This window comes from Aegilops tauschii, chromosome 5 (genome assembly GCF_002575655.3).
Source record: "Aegilops tauschii subsp. strangulata cultivar AL8/78 chromosome 5, Aet v6.0, whole genome shotgun sequence".
In the NCBI taxonomy this organism is placed as follows: domain Eukaryota; kingdom Viridiplantae; phylum Streptophyta; class Magnoliopsida; order Poales; family Poaceae; genus Aegilops; species Aegilops tauschii.
Window position 1 is genome coordinate 524,642,273 of NC_053039.3, and position 10,886 is coordinate 524,653,158.

At 48.6% G+C, this 10,886-nt stretch overlaps 1 protein-coding gene across 1 annotated transcript; it reads right to left on the minus strand.

Moving 5' to 3' along the window:
* Positions 1–2,346: 2,346 nt before the first annotated feature.
* LOC109735963 (hydroxyproline O-galactosyltransferase GALT6) lies at positions 2,347–5,976 on the minus strand. Its single transcript, XM_020295164.4, has 7 exons — positions 5,029–5,976; positions 4,669–4,898; positions 4,281–4,568; positions 4,059–4,187; positions 3,796–3,969; positions 3,181–3,288; positions 2,347–2,904 (listed from the first exon to the last, which is right to left on the minus strand). Exons 1-7 carry the CDS (start codon positions 5,825–5,827, stop codon positions 2,698–2,700), a joined length of 1,935 nt encoding a protein of 644 aa, XP_020150753.1. The 5' UTR covers positions 5,828–5,976; the 3' UTR covers positions 2,347–2,697.
* Positions 5,977–10,886: the final 4,910 nt, after the last annotated feature.

Here is a 10,886-nt window from a genome sequence, read left to right on the forward strand (position 1 = left end):
TCTCCTCTGGCGTGTGCACCGTCCAGCTCTGGCATGCACCCTTTCCTCAAATGACCTGGAACATATGATCGTCATCCGCATCCTCTACAAAAATGCTCGCTCATTGGATTCATGGTGTTCGGATCCAACATGATGAACTGATTCTCCACGGGTGTCTGTTCATGTTCAGTTGTCACCCGACACTCCTCAATTTCAAGCCTACGCGCCTCCGTCTCCTCATGGCGTCGCCATAGCATCCCACCTCGGTATCTTCTCTTGGATCTTCTTCTCCTTCATCTCGAGCCTTTCTTACTTCCTCTTATCTGCGTACTCGTTCCTTGTCCTCATCAAGACAGAGACACTAATCTTTCTTTTCATCACCTCCATCTCTCCTTGTCTCTTGAGTTTCTCCTTTGTTACCTTCCTCTCGTCGGGTCGACCCGTTTCAGAGGCCGGAGTGGGACCTCTAGGCACCCTTTCCTCTCCATCACCATCGTCCATCTCATAAGAGGAATTGTGCACTCCAATTTTCGGAGAACTTTCATCATTCCTTGATTTCTACTTCTCGTTGCCTTCCAAGAGATTCCAACAATGTAGGAGGCCAACACAATTTGCCCTTTGACTTGGCCACTTATTGTGCCTCTCCTGGGCTACATAATCCTAAAAGATACTAATACTCAAATTGATGTGAATGCTCAATAAAATGCAAATGTGGCAATACATTGCTTACATATTGCTCAATGGCGACACTGCTAGGAGAAGTGTGCTTCACTTTCTCCAAACAACCAACCCAATGATTGCACATCCTTTGACTCTTACCCCATCAGCTTATGAGAGATTTGAGAGTATGTCTGGTTGGATGCCCAAGGTGATGTTTGAAATGCTCCTTGATGCGCTTCCAATACTTTGAACTTATTTGATCTTTTCCAACAGCCACACCGAGAGAGATCTTTTGTTACCCCCTCACAACCACAATATCATCACTCGCGGGGTAGCTTTCAGCCCGAATATCTTTCTTCCTTGACAACTGGAGGGTTGGGATTGATCAAATTTTGTATCTCGGTTGTCCGCATCCATTTGATCTAAATGCGATGCGCCCAGAACATCAAAATCATTTGTGCCACTGGACTCACCCATCATACTCCCGATAAATGATTCGTCCTTGATGGTCGACCCCCCCCCCCCAAAAAAAAAACACAAAATCCTCCCCAAAATCACAGAATCCTCGCTAAATCACTATCATTGCACATTTGCCAACATTTTTCCACAATCATCTTGCATTCGATTGAACAAACTGAATACAAGCAATGTATCGCTTTTTTACCTCTCTTCGTTTCGCCCGCGTCAGACTAGGAAGGCACCCGAGTTTCACCCGCCGTCGGGATGAAGAGAGGAGGGGCTCGACCACTGTCCGACGTCTTCTCATTATATTTCTTCATTGATGGTTGTGCGACACAAACGGGGGGAACGGCAATGCATGTGGTGGCATAGGGGTTTGTCACCTCTAAGCCTGGCTCATTACCGACATGATGGACGAGGTATTTGCCTAGGTGGTGGTGAACCGCAGGCAAAGGCGCAACGATCGTTGAAGTCGTGGGATCTGACTCCAAACCAACGGACTAGGAAGCGGGGGTTGAGGCGGCATCCGTGAGGTTGTTAGTGGGGATTGGGGACGAAAGGAAGCGGCACAGGTGGCGCTACAGAGAGGGAGGGAAGGTGGCAGCGCAGGCGGGGAGAGCAGATGGGGAAATGTCACTCGCGCCAAACCATTTTCAAGATGTAGTGCGCCCTAAATACCCTCTCTCCAACTGCCAAATATGAAGGCTTGCAGGCTCAATTGGAGCGGCCTCCAAAGATTATGCCGGATGGCGACTATGCCAGACGTCACGGTTTTTGCCAGAATTATCGTGCTGATGGTTATTGTTGCGATCGGGCACTTATGGCAACTCTACTAGAGTTGCTTGCTCTAGGTCAGCAAACCTGTATGCTGTATGAGCTGTCAAATTCAATATTGGCCGACTTGCTGGCTTGCCTCTCTATGAGTAGTCAAATTTCAGATAAGGACATGCTACGGTACATACCTCGGATGCATGGTACAGAATGAGCAGGAGAGCTGTTGCAGTGTTGAACAGGACGTGTACAGTAAAATGATCTGGACCACTCCATTTAGATCCGGCGGTTCAAAGTGAACCAAGTTACCTGTGACCTTGGCCACACAAAGTCGGCCAAGCCGAGGCCGTGCTAGACTAGTGCCGACAGAAAACAGCTCCATGTTCATCGACAGAGAAAGATACTGCAGCACAACAACGTGCAAGTCCTACAATGACAGGCCCATGTGTGGGCCAAATTCATGGCAAAGACAATGACTGAAACCAACTCACTAATTGATGTAAACTCGCAAGATTGCTCTTCTGTGCCTGATGGGTTGTAAACGACCATTAACCACAATCAGCCACTCAAAAAGTAATGATAGTATCAATTCATCTAAGCTTTTCTACCATTAACATTTACAGCTGAAGTTCTTGAGCAGTCAGAAATTCTATATATATGGGAGAAAGAGGAGCACCACAAGCCGATCCAGAAGAGTCCCCACAAGCTGCCTGTTCGTTCATTCCCTCGGTCGTTTCTAGCTGAAACTCGGCCCGTGTCATCTCTAAACAAAACTCGGCCCGATCAGTAACACCAAAAAGAGGTCAGGTGCCACCGGTTCCCTCATCGCTATCTCATGTTGCAGCACCGTGGTCTCCCAGCCTGCAGCTTGTCCCACAAACACAGCATCTGCCTCGGTGATTGGTAATGCGCGGTGTAGTAGTCGTCTATGCATCCGAATTGACAGAACTTGACGCTGTGCACGTATTCGACGGGTCTGGTGTGGTTGAAACGCCCCACCCACATTCCCATGCTCACGTCTTCCATTTTGAAGAGCTGCACAGCAAGCAAAATGTGAATTAGTCATCTTCTTTTTATTACCAGAAACGAACTAGTGGTCTGTCAACGTTTTTTATGCCCAGATTCTCTTCTTTTCAACCCGGTTCAAGTTATCTTGTGCATGGAAATCTGCATAGTTTTTTAATATGGTATTACGGCTGCTCCACTGGGAGCATAAACATAATCTGGTGAAATTCTGGTTCATTCTGGTGGTAAGAAAATTGTTGACTAATTTCTGTAGCATGTGGGCCAGAAGCATTTGTCTGATCTTACCCTTAATTTATGATCTGTAAATTCTGAAACAATGGAATCTGCGATATCAGCAGATATAACATATCCAGGACCATTTGCATATGTTGGATAATCCTCTTCTGGCCACTCCTGTCAAGTACAATAGAAAAGCAGAGATAAGAAATATGTGCATTTACTGCGGACACCGTACACTGCTTTTGGTTAAAGGAGTAACTTGATTGGAACTTAAAGTGGAAAAGCATAATAGACGTGTCTAGTATTCAGATAGTACAACCTGTTGAAATTCAGAGTAATTACCTACTGGAAAATATGAAATTATGACAGGAAGTCTGAGGCAGCACACAATAACTTTTAGAGTAAAGTTGTGCATTCTTCCTACAGATTTATTCAGGCTCTAGCAAGCAACAAAGCAAACTGTCCTACTGGCAGGAACTAACGACTGCATCTTTTATAGCAACTTTGGCTCAAACATAAATTACAGCGAGGGACAAGTACGAGAACTCATCTATTTTAAATAAGAACAGAAAGTTCAATAACTTCTGGACTGTTTGCTACAGCAATGTAGTGAAGCACTAACTTAATAAACCGATGAAAGAAAAAAGGACAGTCGTTGTGAAATCAATTCTTCAAGTTTACCTCGTAAGTAACAGCCCATTTCCCAATGCGCAATGGATTGTGGCGATAATTCATGTTCCCTATATAAAGACTTCTACCGGTCGGTATTTTCTTAACTTCAGCCATTACTGCATCAAGTCTAACAAAAGTATCATCATCACACTTCATTATATATTTCGCAGAGACGGCATGGACCTGAGAGAGAAAGGGTTCATTGGTGGCAAATAGTCAATAGAGCGAGTTAATTAGCAAATTTGAAAATGGGTACTAGCTCTTACACATACCCCATATTCGCATATCGCAACCGTCTTCAGAACAACCAAATCATAGCTGTCCATGAATGGCACAATGACAATGTCCCCAAAAAATTCTGCTTCCTTTTTCAACTCTAGATTCACTTCCTTTCTGGCATGCTGCAGAAAAGATAATTCAAAAGCTCAAGCCCATGGATAGTGGAGTACACAGCTAGGAATTACTAAGCCATAGACTGAGTCAACAAAAATTACCAGCGCAACAAAAAATCGAGCAACGACATTCGAAGTCTTCTGGGCAGCAGACATCCACGTCTTGCGAGCAGCCATACGCTCTGCAAAATGGTTGCCTGCTGACAGGATGCCGATGAATATCTCGGCTGGTTCTTCCGGTAGGGGAGGGGCCTGCCAAGCTGGAAACATCTCAAGGTGTTTCTGCGGTGCAAAGCTAGGATGCGTAGTGGGCAAAGTCCCCGCAAACACTGATTGCACATCAAGGTCCCCATTCAATGATAGGCCAGTAGCATCCTCAAGCCCAAACCCCTGCAAACACCACCAGAGACAAAAGTTAGCCACAGTGCCCCACCATTCTAACATCTAATTATGCTTCTCATATCTTGATGAGCAGAGAGTTGGCACTTACGATGCGGTACGGGAATGACGTCACATGCCGGCCATCAACATTCACATGATATCCCTCCAATCCAGCGGTGAGAGTAAGAACAAAGAGGCGGTCCTCCACAAATGGGTATGGCCAAGAACTAGAAACCTTCTTGGTCCGGCCAATGAGGTGATTCAACCACCATGACGTCTTGGACTCGTTGGACTGATCTTCATCCTGAATCCACTTCTCACACTTGACCATCCCATCCACTGAACAACAATTCAATCAATTTTATCTATCTATCGTACAGCCAAAATAATCAATAACAGAGTAGCTAAACAGTAGTAGTAGTATTTGATCAGTCAGGCAACAAAGAAAGAGAAACAGGGTGTAGCATACCAGTCTCCTCGTCGGCACGGGACATCCAGCCCTCGCATCGGATGGAGGTGCCCCACTGCATGCGGTAGCAGGTGTTTTGCTCGATGACAGGCTTGCCGCTCCAGTCGCCGTGGAGGCGGGGGTTGAAGTGGAGGATCCTGGGCGGGTCCTCGCCGTCGACCGTCTTAAGCCCCTGCAGCTCCATCATGAACTGCGAGACCATGAGGGGCTCCTCCCCCTCCCTGAGCTGCGCGATCTTGGGGTCCTGCTCGGGGTGCGCGGCGTACGGCGTGGCGGCGACGGTGATGTAGGAGCCGAGCGTGAGCCCGCAGGGGAGCTCCACGGTCCGCCCCCGGGCCCGGAACTCGTCGCCGGCGAGCACGATGGAGTGCGGGCACTTGGCCCTGTCCTCCTCGTCGAGCGGGTCGGGCAGGGACGCGCCCCCGAGGGCGTAGAGGTCGGCGAAGACGCGGGCCCCGGCGGCGGCGGCCTCGGCGGCGACCTTGCGCAGCGAGCCGCCGGCGCGGGAGGAGTTGAGGCGGCCGAGGTCGAGGCCGGAGACGATCCCCGACGGCGCCGCCTCGAGGGCCTCCCGGTGCGCGCGCACGGAGGGGCGCGCCGGCGCGCCCCGCCCGGCCGCCGCGTCGTCGCCGTCGACGTGCAGGTGGCGCGCCCCCGCCCCCGCGGCGCCGGGCAGGGGCAGGGAGGGCGGCGAGGCGAGGAGCACCTGGAAGAGCGCGTAGGCGAGGATGAAGAAGGCCGCGAAGCCCTGGACGGCGCGGCGGCGGGAGGGCGCGGCGGCCGCCATCCCCCTCCGCATTGCAGGCAAGCCCTAACCCTAGCTGGGAGGCGAGCGGGGGGCGGCCGGAGCCGCGGGTACGGGTCGGGAGGGGAGCGAGCCGGGCGGGGGCGGAGCAGAGGCGGCCCACGGAGGGATGGATGGAAAGGGCAGGGGACGGGAAAGCCGAGGCCGCGGGACGGGCGTGGTACGTGTCCGCCGCGTTGTTCTGAAGAGAGATGATCGACGGTTTCCGCCCCGTTCAAACCGATGCGGGTCGCATTATTCTAGTGCTATTTTATTTCTCTCTCGCCCGCCCGCCCGCCTTGTGTGATTGTGAAAAGCAGCGCGCCTAATTTACTCCGTTGCGCGCACAGGCACAGTGGTGGGTTCGGCACGCGGGGGGAGGGGAGGGTGGCGTCGCGTGGGCTCGGCGCACGGTGGATCGGCCTGCTGCCGTGCCGTGTACCTGGGGGCGCTGGTGTGCGTGGAGCTGTGGACTGAGTGCGTGGACGACGTATGGGTGGGGTAAAGCGGCGCGCGCCGGCGCTGGGGTGGGGTGGGGTTGGGGCGGGCGAAGCATCCCGTGCGGTGGGGTTGACCGGTGCTCACCTGGGTCGGGCGTTGAACATTCGCTGCTATACATCCAAACGGAATGATTCCATGGAGCGATACGGTCCCGGAAGGTTTAGATCTTGCTCTTGCTCTTGGGGTTGGACGGCCGGCCGTTTTCTATGTGTGCGCCCCCGTCTTTGTTTGTTGCTTCTTTGCCTCCCTACCCTCTGTTGCAAGGAGTGTAGATGGTATGTATGCCTTCGATTCAATTTAAGTTAACCAAATGTGCATTTCCAAGTGTTCCATTAGAGTAGCATGTGTCGTTGCTTGCTAGTGGAAGATTAGGGCGGTGGCGGCGCTTCGGTGTCGTGTCCTGTTGGAAATATGAGCAATTTACCAAAAGATTTTATATTAACAGAAATACTAGATAAAGCATGATCAGAATAGTAGTGATAAAACAAGCCGTGTGATTTGACAAAGAGAAGGTAAACAATATCTTCATATATGAACTGTAACTAAACATATCTAGAGCAGACAGTATAGCAAGTTGCATATATGAAAAGAGTCTAACATATCTAGGGCAAATACTAGAACAAGGAACTGTAGCAGGACCTCTAATAGAAAGGAGAAGAACACGTACGGGACAGCAGCAGCAGAAGCGCTGGACTTGGGGTCGGTGTCCTCGCCTGCCGTGTCATCGAGGAGGTCGGGGAAGAAGTCGTCGTCGGGGAAGTAGTCGTCGGCGACCGGATCGTCTGTGATGAAGCAGCCAGTAGTCGCGCTGAGCGCTCCCCAAAAACCTTATCACCCTTCTCCCGTACAAGACTCAAAAGGTGCGGTTTCGGAGGCCTACTGTCCCAACGTGCGGTGCACGCCGCAAGCCGGAAGCCGGGATGAGGAAGATAGCAGCAGCTCAGAGATGGAACCGATGGCGAGGGAAGGAGTAGTTCTGGTACGTCTCTCTGGGAGGAGTGACCTCCCTTTTATAGGCGCAAGAGAAGGAGGCGAGAGGGCAGCGATGGGAGGCGAAACGAACAGCCAACAGCCGAAGGGCTGCACCGTTCGCATTCGAACTCACCTTTCGTATACCCGTAGTGCGTGGCAAAAATCTAGACATCGGCTCGGTTCATTCCCGCAACCCGCGGCGCCACGTCGTGACGAGGCGTGGCGAGGCGGGCGGCGGAGGAGGAGCGCGCGTGGATGTCCCTCTTGTTCTCATGCTCATACAAGTGGGGAAAGAACCTCCCTTATAAAGAGGTCCAACTCCCTCTAAACTAGCAATGTGGGACTAAACTTTAGTCCCACCTCTTGCCTTGCACAAATGGGCTGCGTGGGCCTCTAGGATTTATTAGGAATTTCTGAAACTGCTATTGGGCTAGGCCTAAAATAGACAAAATTCCAGCAATCCCCAACCAGATCCCAAAGGCACACAAAATTTGCCTTTGGTTCCAAAACACTGTTTTATATACCGGTACTGCAGTGAAGACTGTTAAGTTGAACTTCCACCTAGAACTCTATGCTACACTAGTAAGCAACTTGAACAGTGGACTCGGCCTTGAACTGCAAGTTTTCTGTGAATCTAGCTTCACATAAAGCCTTGACCGATACGTGGCTACCGTGGGTCTTCCCTGCAGGTGGAGCTTATGCGTCATACTCCGAGACCTTTCATGAGTTTACTAGAGAGAACCCTACTCTCATAGATTGCGACATTTAACAATCAGACTCATATAGGTGTGTTCTTCAAAAGATGTTCTGCGGGACAACATCTCTGCTTAAAAGAGCCACTTAGAACACATTAAGATATACATCAACCTGCCATGCAGATTAGAAGAGTATTGCATCTTCATGGAGTGGTATTGTTAATAGTAAGGATACTCTCCTCTCAGTTGACCAACAACTTGTCTTCCACATCTAATTCACGGGATCTCCGATCACAAAGAATAGGTTACCACTGTGAACAACTCATATTGTGGGTCTCATACCCATCTCCCTCGATGCATTATCTATCACATTACGTGATAGACCCTTAGTAAAAGGATCTGCCAGATTTTTAGACGTTTGGATATAATCCAATGCAATAACTCTGGAGTTTTTCATTTTCCTGACAGACTTTAACCTTCTCTGAACGTGTCTTGATGACTTCATGTTATCCTTTGAGCTGCTCACTTTAGTTATCACAGTTTGATTGTCACAGTTCATAAGGATACCCGGTACAGGTTTCTCAACAACCGACAAGTCATTCAAGAGCCGACGAAGCCAATCTGCTTCGACCGTAGCTGTATATAGTGCTGTGAGTTCTGCTTCCATTGTTGACCTCGTTAAGATGGTCTGCTTGCAAGACTTCCAAGAAACAGCGCCACCTCCATGAGTGAATACGTAACCGCTCGTGGCCTTTATCTCATCAGTATCTGAGATCCAGTTTGAGTCACTATACCCTTCAAGCACCTTTGGGTGCCCAGTGTAGTGAATTCCATAATTCGCAGTGCCTTTCAAATAACGCAAAACTCTCTCTAGAGCTTTCCAATGCACATCTCCTGGTTTTGAAACAAATCGACTCAGTTTGCTAACAACAAAAGAGATGTTAGGTCTTGTAGCACTGGCTAAGTACATAAGCGAGCCAATAATCTGAGAATACTTCAATTGGTCTCTAGCAATTCTTCGATTCTTTTGAAGCAACACACTAGCATCATATGGTGTTGGAGAGGGCTTGCAGTCACTGTAGCCAAAGCGACTCAAGATCTTTTCCACATAGTGAGATTGAAGCAATGTAATCCCACCATCATCATCTCTCAACAACTTGATGTTCAGAATGACATCAGCCACTCCTAAATCCTTCATCTCAAAACAGCGAGATAGGAAATCCTTGACCTCCTTAATAACATTTAGATTTGTTCCGAAAATTAGTATGTCATCAACATACAAGCAAAGGATAACTCCCTCGCCCCCACCATGGCGATAGTACACACATTTGTCAGCTTCGTTTACAACAAAGCCTGCAGCTGTTAAAGTTCTTTCAAACTTCTCATGCCACTGTTTAGGTGCTTGCTTGAGTCCATACAAATACTTTAACAACTTGCACACTTTTCCTTCCTGACCATCTAGTACAAACCCATCTGGTTGTTCCATATAAATTTCCTCGTCCAACTCTCCATTTAGGAAAGCAGTCTTAACATCCATTTGATGAACGAGAAGACCATGTGAAGCAGGTAGTGAAAGTAGAACTCGAATAGTGGTCAGTCGAGCCACAGGTGAGTAAGTATCAAAAAAGTCTTCTCCTTCCTTTTGGGTATAACCCTTAGCCACGAGCCGAGCCTTGTACTTTTCAATAGTACCATCAGGCCTAAGCTTCTTCTTGAATACCCATTTGCATCATATAGGTTTGCACCCATAAGGACGATCAGTTATCTCCCAAGTTTCATTCGCCAAGATGGAATCCATCTCGCTACGAACCGCTTCCTTCCAGTAGTCAGCATCTTCAGATGCATAAGCCTCTGAAATAGAACTGGGAGTGTCATCTATGAGATACACAAGAAAATCATCACCAAAGGACTTTGCAGTCCTCTGTCTCTTGCTCCTAGTAGGAACTTCATTGTTCTCCTCCACAGGACTTTCAAAGTGTTCCATCGAAATGGCAGGTTCGGTAATTGTAACTAGTTCCTGATTCGATGAACTAGGCATCTCCTGATTAGATGAGGTAGCCATATCCTTCATGGGAAAGATATCTTCAAAGAAAGTCGCATCATTCGACTCCATGATCGTACCGACATGCATGTCAGGTACCTCAGATTTTAGAACCAAGAATCTATAGCCAATGCTATGAAAAGCATATCCCAGGAAAACACAATCCACAGTCTTTGGTCCAAGCTTCCGCTTCTTTGGAATTGGAACATTGACTTTCGCCAAACAACCCCATGTTCGCAGATAAGAGAGTTAAACCTTTTCTTCTCCCATTCCTCGAATGGAGTTATCTCTTTGTTCTTTGTGGGGACTCAGTTTAGGACATGACATGCTGTCAATATCGCCTCCCCCACCATGCCTTGGAGAGACCTGATGTGTCTAACATGGCGTTAACCAAATCAGTTAGAGTATCGTTCTTTCTTTCGGCCACCCCATTTGACTGAGGTGAGTAGGGAGGCGTCCTCTCATGGATTATACCATGTTCCGCACAAAAAGCATCAAATTCATTGGAAAAATACTCTCCACCACGGTCGGACCTAAGCCTCTTGATTTTTCGATCAAGTTGGTTTTCCACTTCAGCTTTATAGATCTTGAAGAAGTTCAAAGCCTCATCCTTAGATTTCAGAAGATACACACGACAGTATCTAGTGGAGTCGTCAATTAACGTCATGAAATATTTCTTTCCACCTTTTGTCAAAACACCATTCATTTCACATAGATCTGAATGTATGAGCTCTAGTGGTGCAAGATTTCTCGTTTCCGCAGTCGTGTGAGACTTACGAGGTTGCTTAGCTTGCACACACACTTGACACTTAGATCCCTTGACAGTGGTGAAACTAGGGATTAAGTTCAACTTTGCTAGTCGCGA